Source organism: Microchirus variegatus (genome assembly GCF_963457635.1).
Source record: "Microchirus variegatus genome assembly, chromosome: 12".
NCBI lineage: Eukaryota > Metazoa > Chordata > Actinopteri > Pleuronectiformes > Soleidae > Microchirus > Microchirus variegatus.
In genome coordinates this window covers 19,019,355-19,046,594 of record NC_139813.1, presented here as the reverse complement: position 1 = coordinate 19,046,594, position 27,240 = coordinate 19,019,355, and the positions used below count along the sequence as shown (strand labels likewise).

The following is a 27,240-nucleotide window of genomic DNA, read 5'->3' as shown; positions in this document are numbered from 1 at the left end:
TCCTCCTTTGTGAGGCAACACTCCCCCGATTACAAACCGTCTTTGAACTAAAACTATTTCATCTGCGTTTCTTAAGCAACAAAAATGAATCTGCTGAATCTGCAAAAACTGGTCAATTAAAAGTTGAGGGAGTTTGACTGTTTTTCCACGTCTGCTGCTGCTGCTGCTGACGGGAAGCAAAAAAAAAAGTGATTTGCTGCTAATTTCTTTTCTCGTTTCCCCAACGTGGACGTAACTTTGCTCTACTCTGCTCAGGTGGTGCGTCGTGTCACTGCTGGAATAGCTGACGGATGAGTTGTTCAGAAAGCAGCAGCAGCACATGAGGAGATAAGAGCGCCGGAGAAAAAAGCAGAACAACCTCTGTCCCACTAAGAAGCACAAGGCACAGAGTATAGAGCAGGGGTCACCAACGTGGTGCCCGCTGGCACCTGGTAGCCCGCAGGCAGAGGCAATTCTAGAGTCTGTAGGGGCCCTAAGCAAAGATTCCAAGGGGGCCCTTCCTTCCAACCAGTGTTCATCACCATTATGTTTTTTTTTCAGTTATTTACAGTATTTTATTGTTCTATATATTTATATTGTTTTATAATGTGGGCTCTTTACAGTGTAATGTATGTTTTACTAAGTGTATATAGTTTTTTTAAAGCCATTAACAGTATTTTGTTGTTCTTTACATTTATATTTTCACATACATTTTAATTACAAGGTTTTTCCATGTTATTTCATTCATTTTGGAATAAAAAAAAATATTTTGAACTCATACATTTTTCATTGGATTATTTGTAATAATGGTGATGAACACTGGTTGGAAGGGCCCCCTGGGAATTTTTGCTTTGGGCCCCTACAGACTCTAGAATCGCCTCTGGTAGTTGTAAAAACAATTAATTTATAGTGATTTTGCATTGTTCTTTTTTTCATTGTACATTTGTTTACATGTGTATAATAGGGATGAAAAATAGAAAAATGAAGGATAAAGAGGACAGAAAACACTACTCTGAGGACAAAGGCTTATAGACGGACAGGAGTTCTCCACTGTGGTGGAGGAGGAGGAGGAGCAGGAGGAGGAGGAGGAGGAGGAGGAGGAGGAGGAGGGAGGTCAAACCAGGACTTGAGAGTAAAGTCCTGTGAGCTTAACGCTCTCTCTCTCTCTCTCTCTCTCTCTCTCTCTCTCTCTCTCCACCATGTCTCTCTGCTTCCGGGGCCCAGAGATGGCTCAGGTTGCCACGGCGACACAACACCTTCTAGCAGGATGACGACGACGACGACGGTGGCTCTCACACATCAAAGCCAGTCGTTCCTGTGACGTGAGCGGCAGCGATTACAGTGACGTGGGCGTTCAGTGAGCGTGTGTGTGTGTGTGTGTGTGTGTGTGTGTGACTGTGAAAGAGCATCACCCTCCCCCCCCCTCCTCCCTGTGCTGCTCTCTTCATCTGGCTCCACAGGTTATCTCACTCACAGAGGTCTATGTTAGAGCCACCTGTCCTGGCAGTATATGCTCCATCCTCCCTCCTCCTCCTCCTCCCCTTAGTGACAATGAAATCACAGAGACCATCTTCCTCCTCCTCCTCCTCCCATTGGCTGCTGAGGCTCCATGGTGATGCCCTGTGATTGGACATGCCCCGCATGCTCTCGCGGCCAATCAGGTTCACTGTATCCAAGAGACTGAAGAGTGTAAGGCTATTTAAATCCAACCAGAGACTCGTATAAGATTGTTCAGATGTATATTTCAGAGAAAGGTTTAGTCGTGGTGGATGAAACGTGCAAACCCAGGCGGATGTGATCGGTGTTTTAAGTGGTCAAGGCCAGTGTCGAGACCAAGAGTTGGAGCGTGAGGTGAATGAATGAACTTGTGCATCGTGCACTCCTCGTGAACTCGTGATTTTTTTTTTTAATCCATGAATAACAATCAAGTTCTGCTGCGTTAATAACCCAGTTGCAGCACACCACGGACCAAGGAAGTTTAAAAAATTATAATAATAAAAGCCTCGAGGTCTTTTTACTTCTCCTGTGCGACAACTGTGTGTTTCACGCCGAGCAGGGATGTTACATCAGAGACCAGTTCACTCCATTTTGTGGCCACTCGTTTTTTTAAAGACGACAGTTTCCGGAGATACAAAATGGCGGATTCATCCGCGTGCCGAGCTGACGACGACAACAATCGTCTTCAGTACAGAAATGGATTTTTGACACATATTTTCCTCTGTATCTTTTGATGAATTACATTTGCAGTTTGTTTTTGTCATGTTTTCATTTAAGGCTCTACCTGTAATCTTCCCCACACACGTCCTATAACATATGAATTCATCTGAGGAAATTCTACAACTGTTAAACTGAAGACATCTGGATTAAGAAGATTAAATAAGTCCCTCATTATCAGCGCTGTTACTGCAGCAAAGACAGCAAAAGATGCATTTTAACATCTAGGAATATACAAATATAGACAACTCAGGGGTTCTCAAAGTTTTGATACCTGAGGGCCAATTTAGGAACCCCAACGTTGGACTGAGGGCCGCCAAAGGAAAAAAAAAAGAGAAATAAATCCCATTTGTAATAATTTTAATGACCAGATTGCAGTTCTACAGTTTACACTTATTGGTCTGTATCCAGTAATGTCCAATAAACATTTAACACGTTTAGTAGCTACTGGATTAAAACTATCAACTGCAATTCATTGCGGGCCGCCAGAAATGTTTCTGCGGGCCGCCATTGGCTCGCGGGCCGCACTTTGAGAACCAATGCTGTAAATGAACCAAATTGGAGTCGTTTGTTTCTTCTTTCATTGTGAAAAATACTGGTTTGTGTGACGTGTCTGACTGCATGAAATAAATCATAAATAAATAAAGACATAATCTGTCGTTTTCTCTGCTCTCCTGTGTGTTAAATTTCCTCTCATTCTAATATAATTTACATGTTTTTTTCACACATAATAGGAACTTTTCTGTGTATAATGTTGTGTGTAATGTATAAATTGGTGTGATCTCAATCCTGCACACACCTTTTATTGCCTTTACATCAAAGTCCAGGATGGAATAACCCAATAATATTGTGATATTCTTTAAGTTTGCTTTTTTTTAATGATATAATTCAATATTTTATATTTTATTTTCAATTGATTTCAAAGTATTAATCATTCAAACACTGTGATTTTACACCATCACGACGATAATAACATTAACAACATCTGGAAGAGAACTCCCATCATTTCCTCCACTGCTGGTGAACGCGCGACACCGTCTTGCGCGCGGCCGTCGCTGCTCGTGCACATGTGCCACTCTGCTCGGTTATTTTCTTGCAGGATCGAAAACTTCACTTTTCCGCACATAATTGGAGCTAAATGTTGCTGGTTTTTTTCTCCCCTAACTGATGTGAAGCCTTAAACTGTGCGCAGCAGGATTTAACCCGGGTTAACGGTGAGTGAACCGGTTTACTTTATTCAACAGGTTGTGTTTTCATTCAAAGCAGCGAAACAAAAACAGCGTCAGTTTCTCGGTTTGTCACGGGTTTGCTGCGGTAAAAGTTCACTCAGCACAGAACACACGGGTTTAGACCAGTCGTTCTGACATATTATTGTAATTATTATAATTATTTAATGACACAAACACTTTAAATCTATGACGTTACTGTGTTTCTGTGGTTTTGTTGTTGAATCCACCACCGCGGCTTTTTGTCACCATGGAGACGGAGCGTGAACGCGCAGAAGAAGCCTCCCATTCACTCACAGTCATAATAACTTTACATTGTATTTTTATTTTAACTGATTGGTTTACTATTTTACAGTCATTAAAAATTATGAATCAAGATTATGTGATCAAATAAAAAGAAATATAAGCCATCAATGCATTCATTCATTATAACTATAGTACGAGTACAACATCAATCATTTAATTAATTAATATGTCAAATAAAAAGTCAAATAATATTTAAATGTGCCTCACACGTGTCAAACTCAAGGCCCGGGGGCCCAGATGTGGCCCGCAACGTCATTTTATGTGGCCCGCGAGTGATTAATTGGTCTTAAAAGTCTGTGATAAAATAGGTCTATGCTGCTTTAAGGCGTGCGTTGACCATAAACTACATTTCCCACAATGCATGGCGATTGCGTTACCCGCAAAGTGACGGCACCGCCACTAGATCGGAGTGTATCATTGTATTATGTGTCATGCGGCGAGTGAAATTGAATAAGAAATAAATACAGAAAGTTATTTCGCAATATGTTACGGAGTAGTTACCTTTATTTTACATTATATTTGGTTACATTTAGTTACATTTATTCTGTATGACAGTTACATCTGGCCCATCAATATGATATAAAATAAGAGAGTTAAACCCCAAATCTCCCTGTCGGCATTTCCTCTGGCACTGTGTGCTTTTTGCTGACGTCCATATTTAAAAGAGTGTGGTCAGAATGTTCTTTAAAAAGTCTTTTTATAAACACTTTTCCTTGACCTTGACACATCACGAGATAACCGAGCATTCAAAAAAAGTGCTGCTGCTCAAAATCTATTCCTGTTAATGTTACACAACACTGACTACACTTACTTTTGAGAATTGTATTAATATTTAAAGTTTTATCTAAATAATCTAACCTGTAATAAAGTCATTTTACATTGTGTGGATGCTACTTTTGTCTCCTCTCATTATTTCACCCAGTAGCCGCTCGCATAATGACGTCAAACCACTGAAGTTTTTTTTTTTGGAAGTTTCTCTATGGAGAAGAAACATGACATTTGCAGACCCTTCGCTCCACCTCGCGACGCGGCGAGGAAACAAACGTGCGCAGAGATCGTCAGCGAAGCCAGACGCTCCCTGCGCGTTCAGTCCACCCGGCGACCTTTCACGCCCAGAGATGCGCACCGGCAACTTTTTGGGACGAGCTCCGCTCGCGTGGATCACGACAACAGACCTCCATCGTCCTTCAGGTGAGTCGCACTCAACGTTACATCTTTGTTCAGAGAGTATATAACTGTGGGTCACATGTAAAAGTAAACCATCCTTTTTCCAACCATGTTTCAGTCTTCATGCTCAAAATTTCGATGCTCCTGATTCAAGGCCGGGTTCAGGGACTCGACTCGCTCCACTCAACCATGTAAGTTCTTCACATGTAACTGCACAGTATGTATCATCATAATCAGAGTATACATTCTATAAAAGTATAAAAACTATCACACATCTTTCATACTTGAGGTTAAAGGCGCCATATGTAAGAATGTGGCCAAAAACGGTTACTACACTCGAGGTCAAAATACCAAGGTCTTTTTAGGTTTTTTTTCTCCACCATTGTTGCTCAATCGTAACTGGCAACCCATGGTTGCTCGGCAGCTGAGACTCTACTGACTGCAATGATTGGTAGAGGGCGATAGGTGGCGCCACCTACCGCCATAAACATGATTTCAAAACATAAACATGATTTGCAGTCTGCAAAAGATTTTTTTAATGCAAATATTTTGGCTGTACTGTTGTTGTTGGTGAGTTCAGTATATGGACATTATATGAACATTATTCCTGAGTCTCTGTGACATATTCGGAGGATTTTTTTTGTTAAAAATTAGTCTCTAAAGTAACGCTAAACTTTAAAAACAGAGGCACACATACGCAGTACACAGGTTATCTGTAGCGCTGCTCTTCTAGTTTAATAAACAGAGCGCTCCAGTTCAACTGTAGCCGTGCTAATGGCGCTAAACGAGCTAATGCAGCTAACGGAGCTAACTGGTAAACGGTGCCTGGACACCGGTGTCGCGGCACGTAAACATAACATCACACACGTCTTTTTCCGGTCACTCGCCATGCGTTAACGTGCATTAACTAGATTTATTACATAATGAACCTTTAAGTGTCATGTCCAAGGACACATCGGCATGCCGACTATAGCGTAGTTGGGAATCTAACCACAACCTTCCAGTTAAAAGACAACTCATGCTACTACTGAGCTCCCGTCGCCCCCCCAAAAACAAGTGAAAAACTATAGTTTTTTTTTCTCTTATTTTCTTCTTCTCAAACACGAATATTTGCTTGAAATTAGAAAAATTAAATCTGAGGTTTTGTGGAGGAAAAAAAGTAGTAGAAGTTACAGAGCTGCAGAACATACTTGTCTAAGAAAGTGCATAAATGTGCTCCGGCAAATCAAGTTTCAAAGTATTAAATATTGCATTGAAAAGACGTGAAAGTTTACATACACTACAGTTAACTGTCTACTAAACTGAACATTTCCCCATCTTATGGACCAATATTCTGAGTTTTACCATGAAAACTGGAACGCAAGTGCCTTGATTTTTGTAGCATACAGTAAACATGAAGTATGAGTAAGAAAAGTATTAGAAGTAGTACCTTTTTTGTCCTTTCAAAGCCTCATTGTTCACACCATGATCTCACCGTTGTGTTTGTGCTGTTGCAGGAGCCAAAGTTTCCAGTCCCGTGTGACGCTAAGGATGCGTTCAAAGGCGTTCCTAAACCCCCCGCCGAACCACTGGAAGTGAAGAGAGGAGTCGCTGCCGGGCCACGGGCTCGTCTCCTTAGAGCTGGATCTCTACCCACAATCCCTCCTGTAGAGAAACGCACAGATGGTGAGGGGAATAACAGTGTTTGATGGATAAATGAAAAGGTGCACAGTTCCTGAATATAGAACACAGAGTGAAGTGGACGCAACGGAAAAAGCGGACGATGCATTTGTTAAACAGTTAAAGTGAAGAAAAAGCAGTTTTTCCTCAAAGAGCAAATGAATAGAGTCATTCACATGCTGCCATTATACCTGATTTATATTCTCTGTAATTCACTGCTGTTGTTTCCAGGAGACAATGACTGCACTCTCGCTCGCTTGCAAAAAAACTCGGCTATTTTGCGACAATAAAACAGAAAATGGGGATTTATCTGCACACAAATATCGCGATCGTCTCGGCAGCACAGGAACCTGTAAATAACTTGCCAACATCCTGTCTTTTCTATGTGTGTCAGTGACAGAGAGATTAAACACAGACTCAGGACAAAAGCAGCCATCAGCAAAACCACTCCACAACCCGGAGCACACCACAGTCCACTGTGATCCACACAGGACCAACAGTGAAAGGTACTCACTCTCTCTCTCTCTCTCTTTTTTCCACCCTTCCCTGCTCCCTCTTTCTTCACCAAAGTGACACTGGGACAATGAGCCGCAGATTTATTGCGACACAAAGGTTGCAGTGGTAGCCATTACAAGATGGAGTTTGAGGCCTCCTTTCATTAAATCCTCCTCCGTCCCCCCCCCCCCCCCTTTTCTCGCTCTCTTGTTTCTGTCTTTTGCGTGACACCGCTAAGTCAAACTCACGGAGTCTGTCGTGTCTTTGTGTCTCTCCTCTTTCACTCCGTAACGTGCTATCCAGACGTCTGGGAATAGACGACTAAAGCAGGATAGCCTATAAAGTGTGGTGCGTAACTTTAAAATACATACATTATATTCAAAGCATTGTCAAATAAGTTCTTGTCAGCTGCGCTCATTAAGTTATTATAACGCAATAACAACATTTAGGGAGTAAAGCGAGATGGAGTTTGACCGGAAACCTAAAGATGCACCTACGTAAAGTTTAGAAGTGAAGTGAAAACACAGTTTATTCAGCAGTTCCCATTTTTTTAAGGTCATTTTTGCACACACACAAATTATTGATAGTGAATGTGTCATCTGCATCACATATCTGTACTTTATGTTATTTATGTTTCTAGAAACTTTTACTTTAACTGCACTATATTTTCTCTATCTTTGTTACTCGTTACTACCAAATAAAATCAGCAGAAGAAGAGTTGGTTATGTATAGAGCTTTTCTAGTGTTGATGAGCTGCTTTACACTACAATTTTGCCATTCAACATGGGGTTATGTGCCTTGCTCAAGGACACATATAGACTAGAAGAGCCAGGAATTGAACCCACAACCTTCTTGTTGAAAGACAACTCAACCTACCACTGAGCCACCATTGCTCAATCCTTACTCCTTGTTTTTTTAATTCTTTTACTTGTAAAACTTAAAAATTTAAGTACAGTAAATGTCATGTACTTTAAGACTTTTACTTATATCGTAAAAAAAAAAGTGACATCAACTTCTACCAGAGTCATTTTCTGGTAAGATACGTTTACGCACGTTAGCGTATGATGCGTTTCCATGACCGTAAAAAAGACGCGCGTGATGTCATGTTTACGTTCCGCGACACCGGAGTCCAGGCACCGTTTACCAGTTAGCTCCGTTAGCTGCATTAGCTCCATTAGCGTGCCGACAGTCGAAGTGGAGCGATCTGTTTATTAAATGAAAAGAGCAGCGCTACAAATAACCAGCGTACCTGTGTACTGTGTATGTGTGCCTCCGTTTAGCGTTACTTTAGGGACTCATTTTAACAATCCAGAGTCACGTAAACATGACATCACACGCGTCTTTTTTCCGGTCAGTCGTCATGGAAACACGCCATGCTTTAACGCTGACGCTGTTAACCGCCGCTATCACGCTAAGGCGCCCAGCACTCATTTTTAGTGTAGTAGTATTACGTTTATGTATTTTATGCAAGACTGCATTTAACCCATACTTATTTCGCACTTATCTGCACCCCGGCATTGAACCAGCAACTTTATGGTTACAAGCCCAATTCCTTTCCTCTTGGCCACGGGCTGCCCATTTTGAGAAGAAGGATTCAGCATACAGATAATGTTATTTGTTCTAAGACCAAACAGCTGCATAGTAATGACAACCAAAGAAAAGGTTACATACTGTAGCTTTAAGGCTGATTTCAGTTAATCATTGATTTTAAACTGGGATTAACAGCAGATATAAGAAGACCAAGTTACAGTGAGGGTTATTTACACCTGTGGTGTTCACCGTCACACTTCACCCAGAGCCTACAGCTGTGCTGCTGTCAGTGACACCAGATGAATAAAGTTAGTTAGAGCTATGGAGTTGGAGAGTTATGGAGACGCTCCAGGCCCATTTCAAACCCTCATATACTTTACCGTACACTACGTCTTGGTCACAGTTAAATCGCACTTTTTGGCCCCCCCCCCCCCCCCCAATTTGTCATCACTATTACGTGTCAGCTTTTACACATTCCCGGTGCACAGATGCTAAAAGCGCTGCTTTTTTTTTTCCTGCTGACCTCATCAACAGTGTGTCAGTGCGAGGGGCATAACTCCAAGGCATGAGGTCGGGGGCTGTCGTTACGATCCATCTGTTTATCGATTTGAGAGGGGGGGGGGGGGGGTTAGCTGGGGCTACAGAGACCATAAAACACTTTTACAGGAAATCTGCGCCGTTCCCCGCAGCACAGCCTCCTCCCTCGCAGCCAAGTTAACACGCAACGTTAATATAACTTGTTGCTGACAAAGACAGCACCGGAGAGAGATGAGACTGTGGTCACTTCAAGATTAAAGAGGATGTGTTTTTGAGACGTGAGATCTCGGGTTACCGAGGCTTTCAAAGAAATGCTCTTTGGTTCTGCTGCGTCCAAAATAAAAGTTGCTTTAGGAGGAGAAAAACCCGGAGTGATAGACATAGATACGGCACGACGCAGATTAGCGTGATGAGTTGGATGCGATGTAAAGATAGGGAGGAGATTAGAACATCCACGAGGTTCTTTTTCTCCAATAAGCCAGAGCTTTATAGCTCCAAATGGCTCTCTATTAGATTTGGGTGCCCATCTGGGGAAGGCTGGCAGCGGCGTTGTGTTGCGACTGCAGTGCACACACTGGCCAGGCCTAAGACAAGGGATGAGGTCATGTCTCGGAGAATGCAATATCACACAAAGAGAGCCTTATTATTAGGCTCTTAATCCGATCACACGGAGCAAAAGCTCCCTTCTCTGACATTCAACGTGCCGCATGTGCCAGCTTTACACCAGTCAGTAAATCTTTTTCGGTGGAGTGAAAGTGCATTCTATAGTAACCGCCTCGCACCGCATTCTAACGCTAGGGTCGAGCGACGCCTTCGAGGGGAGACATTTCTGCCATAGCTGGGGTCGTTGGCCGTCTCATGCCTGTCAGCGACGCAATAAAACAAAGCTCAGATGAGGGGAAAAGCTCAAAGAAATGTTCCACCTCAGCCACTTTAGAGGCTTCATGTCATGATTCCATATTTTTTAGGTTGATTCATGCTATTATACATGGACAACATGGACAAAGGAGGTGCACTAACACCCGCTGTTACACTGTGTGTTTTGTTTGCGCGAACATTGAACCCCATTGGGTTAAAGGTGCCATATGTAAGAATGTGGCCAAATGCGGTTACTACATTGAAATTCAAAATACTTTTAGGATTTTATTTTCTGATGTAACTGGCAACCCGGGGTTGCTCAGCAGCTGAGACTCTTCTGACTGCAATGACTGGTAGACGGCGGTAGGTGGCGCCACATGCCAAAAACATGATTTCAAAACATAAACATGATTTGCAGTCTGCAAAATATTTTTTTTTATGCAAATATTTTGGCTGTACTGTTGTTGTTGGTGAGTTCAGTTTGTTATATGAACATTATTCCTGAGTCTCTGTGACATATTAGGAGGATTTTATGGCCAGTTGCTTTAGATTTATTACATAATGCACCTTTTATATTGAAATTGAAAGTGATTCTGCTTCGAGCAGCAGCAGAGAAAATGATCCACATCTTCAGCCACATATTTCTTGTACTCCGGTTGAGACGTTTTTCAGAGGGGTACTGAGGCTTTTTGGGGTTTGGTAATGTTCGATTGACAAACATAAACAGAGTTTGTGACAATGTAAATTGTGACTACACCGGCTGCAGCACTGTTATCAATGAAGCCTCTTAGATTTATGAGTATTCCTCATCTCTGATGGTCATTTTATAACTTAATATTACACATTTCTTACATATAAAACATAAAGTGTGGTCTGATCAGTGCAGATTTGGCAGCGACACACACACACACACACACACACACACACACACAGAAACTCAACAGTCACATGCAGAAGACGAGCTGTTATAACCAGAGCCGACACGAGGCATGAGCGCTGCGCGACAACAAGACCGCGGAGACGCCTGACAAACCATGAACGGCTTAAACCAGACAGGGCTGCCCACAAAGCTCACATCTTAGTTCCTGTCTGTTAGTGATTGCCGTTTGAAATGCACAATGACACACACACACAGAGAGAGAGACACACACACACACGAGCGGTCATGTACAAGGAGAATGTGAATTCAATATATTTATGAAGATTTTTTAGATACATTTCAGTTACATGTGTCTGTGTGTGTCTCTGCAAAATTACAGCACCTGCATAGCAAGTCTCAACCTCTGCAGCCACAGTGACACCTAGTGGCACGTAATGAACATGCACGTATAAGAGCATACACTTTGCAATAAAGTATAGATTTTTTGACTGATTTTACCTTTCACATATTTTCACACAAGTGATCACAGCTCATGTCCAGACTCTGTGATGTAACCACACAGTCTTTTGTGTTTTTTTTGAACCAACAGTCGACTGAAGCAGCCTGGTGATGACTCAGGAGTTAGACCCACAGACTGCACAACAGGACGGATAACAGGTTTGTCCGGATAATAAAACTTCACTGCCGTGGTTTTTGTTTCTTCACAGAACTATAATACACATGTCCATTTCACATGCACGCCATATAGAAGTGTTTTTTTTTTTAGAGCCAAATCAAAGTATGCTTTATTTGACGTCGTGCTGCAGTGCACAGTCCTGCTCCTGGGCTTATTTCACCAATAACAGGAGACACATCTCTCTCTCTCTCTTTGTAACTGAACAAGACTTAGTCAAACATTGATTGGGGAGTTGTTGCTAAGGGTTTTTGAGCGACCGCAGCTTTCAAGAAGAGGGTATATGCATGTGCTCAGCATGAGAAAAGTCTGCACGAGCACGCACACACATGCACCTCACCACACTTGCACAAAGTCACACGCAGCAGGCCATTTACATATCGGCACAGAAACTAATGGGAGGAAGTTTAGCTGCGGATGGTGACCTTTCTGCTGTGGCATCGAACTTCCTGCCCTTTTTATTTTAAGATGGTGAACTTGTGAACTTGTGTTTGCCACATCGCGTTCTTTTTTTTTGAGGTGGTAATTGGCTAATTCTTTCCACACACTCTTGTCAGAGCTGGAGACTGGAGTCACCGCCGCGTGCACCGGGGAGGATGTGGAGTCGCTGATGTGGAAGAATAAGATCGGGCCTCTTCTCCAGCAGCTGGAGAGTGTGGCTGCAGGTACAGAACACACCAAGTGCCATACATCAGTCATCTCCACTCACTGTGTTCCTTTATCATTAGATTAGATGCTTCGCTTCTAAGACTAAGAAATAGACTGTGTTGTTTTTATCCAACAGTCGTCTGCGAAGTCTCACAACTTGAAAAGTTTCTGTGATTTTAACCCGCGGAGAAAGTCAAACAAAACACACGCCATGTTGTGTTTGGCCTCCACACAGAATCGTGGCATGCCTGTCGTCCAACACCCGTGAAGTCAAATCTAAATATTTTAGCGCTTTACACATTTAATGGAAAATTCATTCGAAAGATAAATATGAAATATTTATTGTCGCGAGTGCCTTTCGGCTCACGCATAAAACACCTTTGAGAGAGATCGAGCGGGGAAAAATGGCAGCCATGTCAGTGTCGAGTTTTTTTTTGGGGGAAATGACAAAACGTCCGTTATTTATGCAGAGAAAACATTTATTTTACCTCAAAAAAACAAGGGAAAAAGACTCCACCCTGGCTCTTCCTCTGCATCAAGATTGCAGCTGCCTGTTGCTGAATTGTTTCCCTGCATCTGAAAACACCAAAGCTGCTTCTCGGGGAAGGAAGGGAAATGTTATTTTACTGCCGACCAACTTTCTTGTGCAAATAATAACAGTAAACCCTGCAGTGGAGCCAAAATGGACACACATATATATAGATATTCTATTATTCACATAAGCTGTCACTTGTGTGTGTTTACATGGCACACACTAACTGTTTTCATTCGGGATGTTCGCTCCTGTGAACGTTTGACACGTTGCCCTGAATGTGACCCGCGTTTATTTATACACCTATTTATTTATTTTGTGATATCTGGTTTCCGCGTGATGCCAGGCAGCTCCGAGGGCTCGGCGGACTATCTGTGCGATCTGTGCGATGGTCTCCATGGCACCTTGGCAGAGGCGGACATGCTCGGCCGCCGCTGCAAGAGGAGGTCAGGGATTCTCAGAACACTGTTCCGGCTCATCGACCTCAACTCGGCCCAGCTCGACCTGCACATCGCCAAGCTCTGTCTGGCTGTGAGTCATCCGTGTGTACTCGTATGTGTCGCCTCTTGGTGAACTTCTGGCACAAACACCGACCTTCTCAGGACGAGCAGTCCTCATGGAGACCCAAAACCTGCTCCTAATGAGGCAGGACCTCATTTCTGAGGAACTGGTTAAGATTTAAACTGTGCTTAAGTTAAGGTTAGATTAGGGAACACATAGCCACCATTAACTACGTGCTTACTATAATTAGCATACTAGCCCTTTATTAGTCATCAATAAGGACATATTTACACCTTATTCTAACTCTATTACGACATGAATTAAGATTTTTTCCTATATAAATTGTTAATATGTGCTATTTACTAATAAAGGGCTAATTTACTAATATGCTACATGCTAGTAAGCACCTCGTTAATGGTGAATAAGTGTTCCCTAATCTAAAGTGTTAGCTAGCTAACACGTACGTGACTCAGATGGGATGGAAAGGAGATGACCCAGCTTACCAACATGCATAAAAGTAGCATACTAGCCCTTTATAAGTAATCATTAAGTACATATTAACCCCTTATTCTACCTCTATTACGACATGAATTAGGATTTTTCCTCAATTAGGTGTTAATATTTACTAATAAAGGGCTAGTATGCTACTTCTATTCATGCTAGTAAGTACCTAGTTAATGGTGAATATGTGTTTCCTAATCTAAAGTGTTAGCTAGTTAAGGTTGTGTTAGGGATAAAGTTTTGTTAAGACAAGACAAAGGCTGAAAATCCACCACGGAAACCATAAACCAATCAGTTGGAAGACAACACGATAGCAAGGCTATGCTAAATGTTGATATTTGTTATGCTAGCCATCGCATTTAAGAGATGAATCTTAGCGTTAGCAGTGCCCGTGGAAAGGTTTAGTTTGAATTTTCCACTTTCTGTTTCTCGACATTAGGACAAAAATTTTACTTTTAAAATACTGGAGCACAACTCCATGTCTAAGAGGGTATGGGAAGGAGAAGACCCTTCTCTACAGGCTAGCTTTTATTGTGAGACCATACATATATACATATGCTTCAGTCCAGTGCTTAATACAAAGGTTCTTCTTTTTCCAGCTGTGCGTCAGTGGAAACAACCTGCTCAACATCTTTAAGCTCATCTTCCAGATCAGCCGCAGTGAAAGCAACGACATCCTCTTCCAGAACAACTCCATCATAGGTCAGTGGTTTCTATTCAGTGCCCTTCTTGTGAGCCCCAGAACTCTGATTTTGTATTTATTTATGTCTATCCAGACTCCTTGCTGAGCGTTTTGAACAATGAGGAAGTGTCCACGTGTGGCGAGGCTCTCTTGTACTGCGTGGGCACTCTGAAATTTCTCTCAGGAAACAGCGCAATCCTCAAACTCCTGCTGGACAAGAACTGCATCGGTGTGGCTCAGAAACTCCTGCAGAGGCTTCACACAGCAGAGGAGGCCCACTTCACCATAGCAGGACACATCCTCGTACAGGTGTGAGACACTCTCTCTGGTGTTATATAAGATAAACGGAGGTAACAGCGACATCGCGCTAGTAAAGCGAGACAATGAAAAGTTTCAAGCGAATTGTACTTCTCCAGAGATTTTAGCTGTTTAATTGATGCTTCCTGTCTCCGTCCACCCCTGCACTGCTGGTGTATACACACAAACGTTCCGATGTCTGATAGTTTTGCCTGACAGAGCCTGTTTTCAGATGAAAAACGACTCATGTTGTATTGTTTTTGTTCACAAAGACCAACTAGAGGCAAAATAGCATCAGCAACGATTGGAATCTGATGCTGATTTTCCCTGAATTGGACAAAAACACATTTATTCACAGTATGTCTGGCATAATGAGCTGCTACAAGAGCACAATGTTCTTTGCTTGGTTTGGACAATCCAAACCCTGAAAACGCCCCACTTTACCGTTTTAAAAAAATGATTGCTTTTAACCACGCAGAGTTGGCCCGAGCCAACAATGTCGAGCCAGAGCTTCATTTGATATCCAGTCATTATGCTATTAGAGGAGGGAAATGAGCAGACCATTACTTTCCAGAACTTTCAGTGCCGCCGTGTGTTGGAAGTTTCTGTTTCCTTCTTGTGATAGAATGATTTATGCCCTCGCTGAATAGTTTCCGGTCGCTCTACTGCATGGCGTCCTGCACAGGCCGGCAGTCGGCCTTTAATGAGGATACGACCGACATGGTGCGCCCTGCCACAGCACAACACAACGCTGACACGCAAATACTGGCCTAAATACGGACACTTAAGCAGTGTTGTAATGTAACAAAGTACAAATACTCCACTTAAGTACAAAATCCATGTATCTGTACTTTACTTTATATGTATTTCTAGCAACTTTTACATTTACTCCACTACATTTCCTCTCACTATGTTTGTTAATCTTGCCCTTGCCATCCAACGCTTCAACATGGAGTTAAGTGCCTTGCTCAAGGACACATAGACGTGCAGTCAGGAATTGAACCCACAACCTTCCAGTTGAAAGAGAACTCTGAGCTACCACTGAGCTCCCGTCGCCACAAAAACAAATGAAAAACTAGTTTTTCTTCCTCTTATTTTCTTCTAAAACACGAATATTTGCTTGAAATGAGGAAAAAATTGCGTATCTTCAGTTTATAGACTAAATTGGAAGTTATCTGGTAAAAAAAAGTAGTATAAGTTGGAGTTTTATTAGAGTTTTATTGTTTTTCCAAACGATAACTCACAGTGCATTAAAGAACACAACTGCATAACACTACCACTGAGCTACCATGGCTCAGTCCTTACTCCTCACTTTAATACTTTTACTTCTGAAACTTAAGTACAGTTTACATCAGAAAATGACTTTCGAAACCGAAGTACAGTAAATGTCAAATACTTTAAGACTTTTATTTAAGTAATATTATGAAAAAAGTGACTTCAACTTCTACCAAAGTCATTTTCTGGTGAGATACTCATGTTTCCCTTTAAGGTGCTTTATACAAAGACTGCACTCGCTGAGTATTATTTCTCCCCGTCTGACCTCTGACCTCTGACCTCTGCAGCTGACAGCCACCCTGAGGAACCTCGCCGAGCACCCTGACTCCCGTCCACACTTTGTGTCCTTCGGCGTTCTGTCGGAGCTCTGTCTGGTGCTGCGTCGTCACCGCAAAGATCGCGACATCTGCACGAACGTCTCCAGGATATACAGGTATCGCACATGCACGGCCTTGTAATATAATTTGAATCACCCAAACTTTGTTGTTTTGGAGGTGGGATTCTGAAACCTTGGTGTTGTGGATGTTTTCTCCTCTCGTGCCTCTCCTCAGCTCACTAATGTAAACCAGCACAAAGTGTAACGAGCTGAATCAAAACAGACTATTATTCACTTCTCAACCTCAGCCTCGTTTTTTGTTGTTCTCTCTTTCTCCAGTAACAACTAAATCCCCACAAACCGAGAGCGATGCAGCAAGTTGTGCGTCTACATCTGCATCTGCGTTTCTACAGCAAATCAGCAACAGCTGGTTTCTGTTTTGTCTTACAGATGTTTTCAACTTTCAAAATGTACACTTTGGATATTTATAGTGTGCAGCTCCGCAGCAATCGCTGGTCTTATTCAAAAGGAAAATTGTCTCCAAAAGAAAAAAAAGACAAGTGAGCTGACAACTTAACCAATACTGAAACTTCACACCTTCTCAGACAAAGGCGCAAAGAGAAATATACGGCTCTTCCTGAAATGACTGTACTAACAATCAACAAAAACCAAATCCCACAGTAGTCTGATCTAATATGGTTAAAACTGTAGCTCTACTGTGTGATTATTCACTATATATGAAATGACTACGATTTCAAAGGCAACACATCAAGATTATATTGTAGAAGTGGGAATAAAAACGCTTGGAGCTATACTAATCACACCATGAACTCAAGATACAACGCACCCTTAATACTGCAGTACAGTGAAATACAGAGGAAGTGATTTATTTTATGTCAAGACAGATGGAAACAAGCGTTGTGCTGATAAAGTGAGACGGCTACAAACAGGATGGAGTGTGACTGAAAAGACAAAGACTTGCCACAAAAAGAGGTTTCAGAAGTGAATTCACTTCGATGGGATAAAAGCTTCATGTACCCAGCCGGTTTCAGGTGAAGGAGACAGCATAGAAATAATGTTAATTATCAGCTAACGCAAAATTCTGAGTCTATAGCTTAAATGTATGGAAAATTCTTCCGAATAAATGGCTGTACAACAGGGATCAGTAAGAGTAAATCTGGTCGAAGGCCAATTTTTTTTTGTAAGAAATTGAATATTGGGTCAAAAACATAGTATTTTCAATAGCCAAAAGTGCCTTAAAACGTCTTCGGTCAGAAACTCGCAATAATGTGGACGTTGTCTTTAATCACCTGCTTCTTCATCTGTTATTTATTTTGCATCATTTCAATTCTAAGAATTACTGCTTCTTCTTTGAGCCTAACACATGCAATAAGTTATTTTACGGTTATAACGCCCCAAACCTGGCTGTTAATCATGACAACTGCAGTGTTTGCATTTTAATTTTTCAAAAAGATAAACTAAAGACAGTTAGTTTGGGTTAACGGTCAATGCAACAACATCTATTTGGATAGGTTCATATTTTTCAAAATAAAAGCTCTGAACTCGATATGACTTAAGATCAGATTTGTCAAATTATCTGCCGGGCCAAATACTGATGCTGGCGGCCCCTTTTGGCCCACGGGCCACCAATTGCCGACCACTGTTGGACTGCTTTTGACCTCTGACCTCCAAGCAGTCTTATTTTGTCTTGTTAAACTGATCTCCAGCCTCATACTCACATATAACCTATATGTTCCATGTCTGAAGCACTAATAGTATATTTAAAACATGGATTAAAATCAGTTTTTAGTCCAAAATATTAGAAAGAAAAAGTACTTCAACTGTCTGAATGTGTTGGCCCAAAACTACTACTACTACTACACTTGCAGTGTTGATTTATTATTGCCATATTAAGTGAGTGTAATGGTCACTGGTGTTTGTTGTCCCCTCTCTCTCTCAGTAAACTCTCCTCTTATTCGGAGTGCCGGCTCGCTCTGGCCCAGACCCCCGACTGCTACGGCCTATTTTTAGAACTGCTGAGCAAACATCACCAAAAACAGGTGAGTCCGCAAGTGTGTGTGCGTGTGTGTGCGTGTGTGTGTGTGTGTGTGTGTGTGTGACGAGCTTTTGTGTGTTTATGGTGTCACTTCAAAAAGAACGGTTGCCTTTGGATAAAGTTGTATGTGTGTGTGAAGTGAAAACACAGGTACAGGACATTGTGTCCATCTGAATGCACATAATGTCATGTGTATGTGTGTGTGTGTGTGTGTGTGTGTGTGTGTGTGTGCACTGAAGAGGTCGTGGCAAAAGAAAAATAATAAGGTTGAGCTTAAGCAGAGTAGAGGTAAAAGGAGAGGAGAAGAGAAGGTGATGTGACTGATCTGTTTTTAATCTCTCTGGGAAGAAACACATCCCCACGCCTTCAAATATAAACAGCAGAAGGTCCTGGGACATCGTGTCCCGTCCTTATTCCACCGTGACTTCACATCAATGGGGAAAGTCGAGCGTATACTCATGACTGGCTCGACTGCTCTTCGACGTATTTACTCGTCGGTGTGAGAAAACAAGCGCGACATGGAAGGGTTGTTCACTTAACTAAGCCGGAGTAGACTCAAACACGTTCACACTGCTCAAGGGGAAAATGACTATTAAAAAACAGACACTAAAGCTCCAGTGTGTAACTTCTGTCATCAAGGCGCTGACATACACTCCCATACCTCCATACCAAACATGTCCAGAGTCTGTTTCTAGAATAACTGGATTTTTTTTTTTTTAATGTATACACAACAAAACAAGATATGTCATCCACTTGGTAATGGTCCGATATGTCATCTCTGACTCCTGGAGTTGTTTTGTTTTTCAAAGACAAACCATATCATTTATGTGACTCTTACCTCAGGTTTACATCAAACCCTGAGGTTCTGATATGGTTGCTGCGAAAAAAAAATATTATTTTGAAAATCAGCTTCTCGTCAAAAACTGGTGAAATGACATGGTTTCTTGTCTATATCTATAACCTATTCCACTTCTTATTGAGTATAATAAGGAGAAATACTAAACTGAGAACGATATCATACATCAATCTGCTCTTTACTGTCTTTTGTGCGTCTTGGCTCTTTTGTCTTTGCCCTGGGCCTCTCTTAATCTTAATCTTAATCTTAATCTCTGTTTTGTCATGGACTCTGTTCCTGTGATTGTCATCTGGACTGACATGGACACATGTCTGTTTTCTCTCTGTTGACATTGCTTTTTAACTAAAACACACTTGGACATTAATTGTAAATAAATCATTATTAAATTCACTTTTCGACCACATTTTAAATAAAGAGTAACTAATATATCACTTTGAACATTTCCAACATTGAATTCATCAACTTACGTCGCTGCGCCTGTGATGTTTTTACTAGAACAAACATTTCTGGACAGCATGTCTCATGGCCGACTTGTTTGTGGCCAAACAGGAAGTGGCAGCACCCTAAATAGACTTAAACAGGAAGTGATGTCACAATTGAAGTTTAAATATTGGAAAAGGCAAAAATAACTATGCAGTTAGGATTTGGAAACATAAATCAATATTTAATGATCTACCAAAAGAATAATACAAAAACCTAACTAACTAATTAACAGTCAGATTTGTTGTTATGGTATACATTTATCTGACTTCAGATTAATGTAAACGTGTATATGCACTACAACAAAGTAAATATGAGCCATATACTAAAAGATATCATATGCTACATCTTGAAATTACTGAAATAAAATGCTGTAAGACAAAGCTTTGGAATTTGACAGACTCATATTGACCTCTGACCTCCCACAGGACCTCGTCGTGCGCCTCCTTTTCACGCTGGTCAACCTCACGGCCAAAAGCGAAGAGGCTCGCCTGCAGCTCTACCAGTGCAGCGGCTGCATGGACACGCTTCTGCGACTGTACGACAGTTACCAGCGAAGAGGTTCTTCCCTGAGCGGCGTGGACGAGGGCGACGACGACGACGACGTGCTGGTGAAGCTGGTCAGCGTTCTGGCGAACATGTGCATCCATCCGGCTGTGGGTCCAGCGCTGGCAAACAACACGACCTGCCTTCAGCTGCTGATGGAGACTCTTGGTGAGCAGAGAGGGCGTCCATGTTAAATGTCCAACATTAAGAAGGGGGTTTATTGGCAGAAATGGAATACTTCTTGTCAGTACAGCATGTTTTTATAGATTTTAAGAGAGTAATTGTTTGGTATTTGTACTTTAGACAAGGGCTTTGCTTTTTGGAGGCCGCCATCGAGCTCCTTTATGAAGCTTACTATGCAACTGAGTCATGGTATAAAGGCCACCATAGTTGACTGACCTGATTGTAAAAGGGAAAGGTCATCAGAGGAGTCCTCCATTTTGTCTCATGTCTCATTGGGCGTCACCAATTTCACAATGAATGCATGTCGTTCCGACCAAGTTTTCCATTGGAAATCATATTAATTATACATATTTTAAATCGTCTAAATACTAATCTATCCTCAACTAAATACCTGGTCTCTATCTTTAGTACGCATCTGTCTGTGCTGCACATATTTCACAGTAAAACTGGGGCGCACTGAAATGCTGGAGTGCTTTTACTTTGAAACAGGAAGTGTTAGTTGCATGCATCATGGAATAGAATTGAACAGCTCGCCAATTACAGGCGACAAAACAACACTGATTACACTAAAAAACAAGACCTGAAACCACAATAAAAACACATTTAAGTCATTAAAATTTTAAGTTAAAATAATGGTAAAAAAGTTAAATGTAGATATGCGACAGATATAGATGCTGAAACTGTGAAGACAGATGATTTTAGCAGAACGTGTGACTCACAGTAAAAAATAGGTGAAAGGTATATTGCAAAAAAAAAGACTCACACTTTCTGTGTGAGTTCTAAAAGACAAACAGCACCATTGTCGGTAACTGATTTTCAGTGCATATTGATCATAAATCGGTGCCTTTTTCTACCGCTGCTGTACAAAGGAAGTGTGTGTGTGTGTGTGTGTGTGTGTGTGTGTGTGTGTGTGTGTGTGTGTGTGTGTGTGTGTGTGTGTGTGTGTGTGTGTGTGTGTGTGTGTGTGTGTGTGACAACGTGCCGTTCTGATAAATGTACAAAAATAGCAGTCGAGTCGAGTGCATCATCAGTACAGTAAGTATCTGCAAGGTACCCGACCACTTCCCTTGTGCTGGGAACAAGACATGACTTCGAAAACACACACTCCTCAATTGTCTGTTCATTCCATCACTCGCTCTTGCGTTCAGCACACAGCACACAGCACATCCTCTTTTTGGTTCTTCATGTAAGACAGAGCAGTCGATGCACTTCACTGCACGAGCAGGATGTTCTGTCACGTCTTACAGTCGAAAATTCTCCCCGTGCGGTTAGTCGGTTTCAGGACAGGTTGAACTGATACGCAAAACGTGGGTGTGAAACTCTCAATTTCTCTGCTTGCAAGCCTCCCACACAGGCTTCATGGCAGTTGAGAATCGAAAAAAAAAAAAAAAAGCGAGGTCAGACATGATGGATGGATGTGTGATTAAAGCCAGCGAGTGAGATAGGAAGTTCAATGAAGGCAGACAACATCTGAAGGGGAAATGTGAAGCTGATGTGACAGCTGGAGACACGAAACAAAATCTCAGTGGAGGATGAAAGAACTGTTTAGATCAAGTTCGTGACAGGCCCGCGCTGCTTTACATTAGCCGGCTTTGAGGGGAGGCGGCACGGGTGCACAACAAAGTGGCATTTCCAGTCAGACCCAGAAACGGGATTCTGTGTGACACAGGCGCCGGGGGTTGACAGTGCAGACCGCAATATCCGCGATTTACGACCGAGCGCCGCGACCATCTGCTGCTATATCAGGAGCAGACCCCGGGTTTTCTAAGACGCTCACCCAGTCATGGCTGCTCCAGTTTTGGGACACACTGACCTTTGTGTGCAGCTGATGATCGAACCGACTTTTACATGAGAACAAAATTAACCCGATAACAGCCGCTTTTATGATAGCGTCTCACTGTCACTATCAGTGTGGAGAAGTGTTGTAGGACCAAACAGGCTGAAAGCTCAGGGTCACCTTATTTCTTGTTCTCTGGAACCCTCTGAGTTCAAAGCAACGTCTTTATTATGAGAGCAACTTTGCATGACTGACTGCAGTTGTTTCACAGATTTATGACTTATCAGCACAAAAGGAAACAATGCTTCCACCTCAGCAGTTAACTCTGAGCTGAGTGAATTATGTGTTCTGTCCAAGGCATTTAAAAAGAATGTATAAATTAACATTGGGAGCATATTTCAGCAGCTCAAAGACACTTCCTCTTGGCCGTGCAATGTGGAAGCTTAAGCAGTGTTGTAATGGAACTGTACTTAAGCACAAAATCCAAGGTTCTTCGGCTTGTCCTCATAGGAGAACCCCTTTTTGGCTCCAGGTAGAACCTTTTTTATAAAGGTTTTGGAGGGTTGCCCTTTCTTCGGTGAAAGGTTTTTTCAGAAGGAAATCGTTCCAGGTAGAACCTCAGCCCTTGTAGAAGGACCCTTTTGGATGGTTCCACCTGGAACCCTTTTAAAACCCTTTATTCTGGAAAGGGGTTTTGAAGGGTTCTCTGGATCAAAATGGTTCTTACTGGAACCATTAGTGTCACCAAGAACTCTTGAAAAAACCCTTTCCAGTAGGAAATGGTTCCAGGTAGAACCTCAGCTCTTGTAGAAGAACCCTTATTTCTAAGAGTGTACCATGGCTCAATCTTAGCTCCTCTTTTTTTTTTATACTTTTACTTTTGATACTTAGGTACAGTAACTGTCATAAACTTTAAGACTTTAACTTAAGTACTATTATAAACTATTCTTACTATTAGAACCTAAAGCAGTCCTTAACTGTGATATCATGGGGAACCTTTTTTTTAGGTTCTTCAAGGAATCGATTAGTTCTTAAAGAACCGCATTGTCACCAAGTCCTTAAAAGAACCATATTCAGTTCCAACCAGAAAACCAAAACAGGTTCTTAAATAGAACTCCTACATGTACACGTGCAGTAGGTTGGCTGTGTTTTTTTTATTTGGAGAAAACACAAAATGTCCCTTTAAAGATCATTGTAATAACTAAAGTCTTACCTCATTTGTTTTGTGTGTGTGTGTGTGTGTGTGTGTGTGTGTGTGTGTACGTGTGTGTGTACGTGTGTGTGTGACACAGACCTGAGGTCGATGCAGGAGAGCGAGGAGCTGCTGGTGAACGTGGCCGCCACCATCAACAACCTGTCCTTCTACCAGGATCAGAGCGCCGTCATCAGACACAGTCAACTCGCCATCACTAAGCGTAAGACTGAAACATTACAAAAAAGACAAATTATTAAAAACAATGAACCCTCTGTGTGACGATATCAACCTGTTTCCTTTCACCTCAGTGATGTTGAAGCTGTTGCTCAGCTCCAGTGCGGACGCCATGCTGGAGGCCACGCGTGTCTACGGGAACACGTCGCTGTCCAAGGATGTGCGGGACTTTATTATGCAAAACAAAGGTATATATTATGGACACAATACATACTGCGCCGCGGGCAACGCTGGCAAAGAGCCAAGTGAGAATGAAAACTGGACATTTGCATTATCACATCCTGAGATTAATCATTGGTTTTAGCACAGGGATTGAGATAAACACTTGTTCACAGAACACCATGTTTGGGCTGCACTTATCGGCAAGGCCAGCCACTGCTGACGCTGGTGATGATAGCAGCCTTCATTACCTTTGTCCTTCTTTTGTCTTCGCTCCATCATCTTCCTCCATCCCCCCCCCCCTCCAGTGCACCGGTTTGTGGTGACGCTGCTCGACTCCAAGAGCACAGACGTGTGTTTTTCAGCCTGCGGAGTCCTCACCAACCTGGCCATGGACCCTCCCAACCGGGTCAGTCTCTCACTGGAGGGGGCCTCTGCCAAGTAAGCACAACTGAAGACAGATAAATGACCAAAAAAGTGAAGTCTGTGGGAGAATGAGCCACTTTCCTGAAGTGTTAATGGTCTAAATTCCTAGTTTCAGGCCTTATTTAGTAGCACATGATGCCAATTTTAGCACATTTGAATGGACACCAGTGTGATTGACAGCTGGTATCATTCAATGGGAGCCTGCATGTGACATCTGTGAATCTTGGGTTCAAAAATGCTTGTTTAAATGATGAATGCATCCATCGTGTCAACTGAAAATGGAAAGCAATAAAATTGTCAACAGTTCAACTCAACCACAAATCCTCAAACAGCTTCTCATAGATGTCCTTTACCCTGTTCCTCTCATAGTCTGAAGCTTACAGGACACTAAACATGTCATCCTAATTTTTCTTTTACATGTCATTACCATGAGCAGCAAGCATGAGTTCCTGCTGGAGCTGGTCTTCATTTTCTCATCTTCCCTTTTGGCAAGAAAATGAGTGAGCGATTTCTCCCAAATGCCAAAGTTATTACTTTAAGAGCTACAACAATTTTGGCTGAGGGTAGCGTGGTGTTTGCTGTGGAGAGTAAACAAGGCTTTTTTGGAAAGTATGGTTTTCATTTTGACAAACACGAGCACAACAACTGCTCTGGCGTGGACACAGTGTTACTCATCATCTGAGCTTCAAGTTAATGGTTAATTTTTTCCCTTTTTTGATTGATTTCTAGATTGTTATGCATGGCAACTCAAAGGCTGATGGAAATATCCTCCATCACCAGTGTTATCTTATAACAATGACGTCCTTTTTTCCCCTCTTGACACACACACACACACACACACACACACATTTGCAAAGCATTCGTAGTGTGGACACTCAAAGACATAGCCTCTTACCTTAACTATCACAAATGCATGCCTAACCCTTACCCTAAAACTAAGTCTTCAACTTCCAAAAGGCCTTTAAGGGGTGACAGAACCCCTATGGTTTACTAGTTTCTAACCCTAACCTAATCCTAAATCCAATCCTAACCTTAAAACCAGGTCTTAAAGTTGTGTGGATCAGCCAAAATGTCCTCACTCCCTATGGTTTACAAGTTTCTAACCTTAATCTAATCCTAATCCTAACCCTAAAACCAGGTCTTTAAGTTGTGTAGACCAGCCAAAATATCATTACTCCCTATGGTTTAGACGTTTTCTGGTCCTCAGAAAGACAAATGTACAATAACCTTTACCCTAACCTTAACCTGAACCTGAACCTGAACCTGAACCTGATCCTGATCCTGATCCTGAACCTTAACCCAAACCCCAACCCCTACCCTTAACCTTAACCTTAAACTTAACCTTAAACTTAACCCTTACCTTAACCTTAAGCTAAACCTTAACCCTAACCCCAACCCTTAAACTTAAGCTAAACCCAAATCTAAACCTAAACCTAAACCTAAACCTACACCTAAACCTTAAGCTAAACCCTAACCCTAACCCTAAACCAGGTCTCAAAGTTGTATGGACCAGCCTAAATGTCCTCACAAAGATTTGACAGTCGTCTTTCATTGACATGAAGGTCCAATGAAGTGGACCCTTCATAGGTCCACAAATCCTCTTCTCATGTGACTTCTCTCTGTGTGTCCAGGCTGCTGGACTGTCTCAGAGACTTTGGACCAGGTGACTGGCAGCTGGCGGGACAGGTTTGTCAGGCGTTGTGGAACCTGATCACCGGCGGTTCAGAGGAGCTGCTGGACACACGAGAGAGAGAGTCACTGCTGGACACCCTCGCCTCATGTTTAGGTTGGTGTCGTTACTAATCCTTACACGACACTCGATCTTAGCCTCAGGACACACACAAAAAATGTCCCTGTAAAGTCGTGAAAATGAACACTTGTCTACTGTATTCCTTAGATGAAGAGGAGGCTCTGAAGTGGACAGACAACGAAGACATGAGGGACTATCAAAGGGCATGCTGGGAGCTGGAGTTCCAGCCTGTAGCTCAGAAGCTGCTGAGGACTCTCCAGACCCCGACGAATGAGACAGACTGACACTGAGACATCATGATGCCACTGAAAACATGATTTATGTGACTTAAATTAGCTCAGTGACCTTGATTCTGGCATTTGAATCGCTGATAAACACTCAACCCACTCACCAAGGACACACACGTGCAAGGACACAGGTGTAGGTTGAGAGTGGGAGTTTAGAAGCACTGTTTTTCCTCTTTCAAATCTCTTTTTTTATTCTTATTTAAATGTAAAAAATGTTTTAACCTATGGTAAAGGGTTTCGCCTTAAAGGAACAAAATACCTTTTTACCATCTCCTCTATCAAACTCAGGTACTTTCTTATTTCTTCCAAAGAGAATTATTGCTAGACTTTTTATGACTAAGCTAACTATGACTGTGTCTCTCATGAATTATGATGCTACAAACTTTTTTTTTTTACAGCAAGTGTCAGACGTTCAGATTGTCGGCGTTTCAAAGTCAAAGCAACATCGGCTCCAGGAGCTGATAAAGACGATCAATCAATCACGCGGGACGATACGAGCTGACCCGGAATCTGCTTAAATTTTAAGGAATTATGTGAAGGGCTGTAAAAAATGACATTGTCTGAAGACAAATACTCGCACTTCCACTTTAAATGTATCTTTTCATTGCCGTCCTAACCTTATTAATTTGTTTTTAGGACTTCATCAGGGTTAACATCCATGCACTTTAACTTTTATTTTCCGTGTGTTTACGTGCATGCACAGGGACAATTTCAGGTTGCTTGAATGTGAAGATGAAATCTGTTTTCCAAGTACTGCGCTGTTTTAGTTTTATGATACATAACAGATGACTAACCTGGAGTTTACCTCATGAGCAAACCCTTTATTGTCGTGTATTGTGTGCGATACCGGAGCCTGTTCACAATAAAGCAGAGCGGAGCGTCGAGACGTTATTGCTTCTCAAAGCCTTTATTATTATTATTACACAGATATGGGGCCAGGCAGTGCTTACAAGTTACACAAAGTAGCCTAAAAGGTACAGTATTTTTTCTTTTAAATCACATTGTTATTTTTACG

General features: G+C 42.0%; 1 protein-coding gene across 1 annotated transcript; it reads left to right on the top strand.

Moving 5' to 3' along the window:
• Positions 1-4,704: 4,704 nt before the first annotated feature.
• On the top strand, positions 4,705-26,222 carry armc2 (armadillo repeat containing 2; the record flags this gene model as incomplete). Its single annotated transcript, XM_083898570.1, has 15 exons — positions 4,705-4,916; positions 5,011-5,083; positions 6,389-6,557; positions 12,082-12,189; positions 13,051-13,235; positions 14,306-14,408; positions 14,483-14,697; positions 16,248-16,393; positions 18,237-18,336; positions 20,097-20,382; positions 23,467-23,589; positions 23,678-23,791; positions 24,071-24,203; positions 25,820-25,974; positions 26,086-26,222. 15 exons carry the CDS (start codon positions 4,705-4,707, stop codon positions 26,220-26,222), a joined length of 2,259 nt encoding a protein of 752 aa, XP_083754696.1.
• Between the last annotated feature and the right edge of the window lie 1,018 nt (positions 26,223-27,240).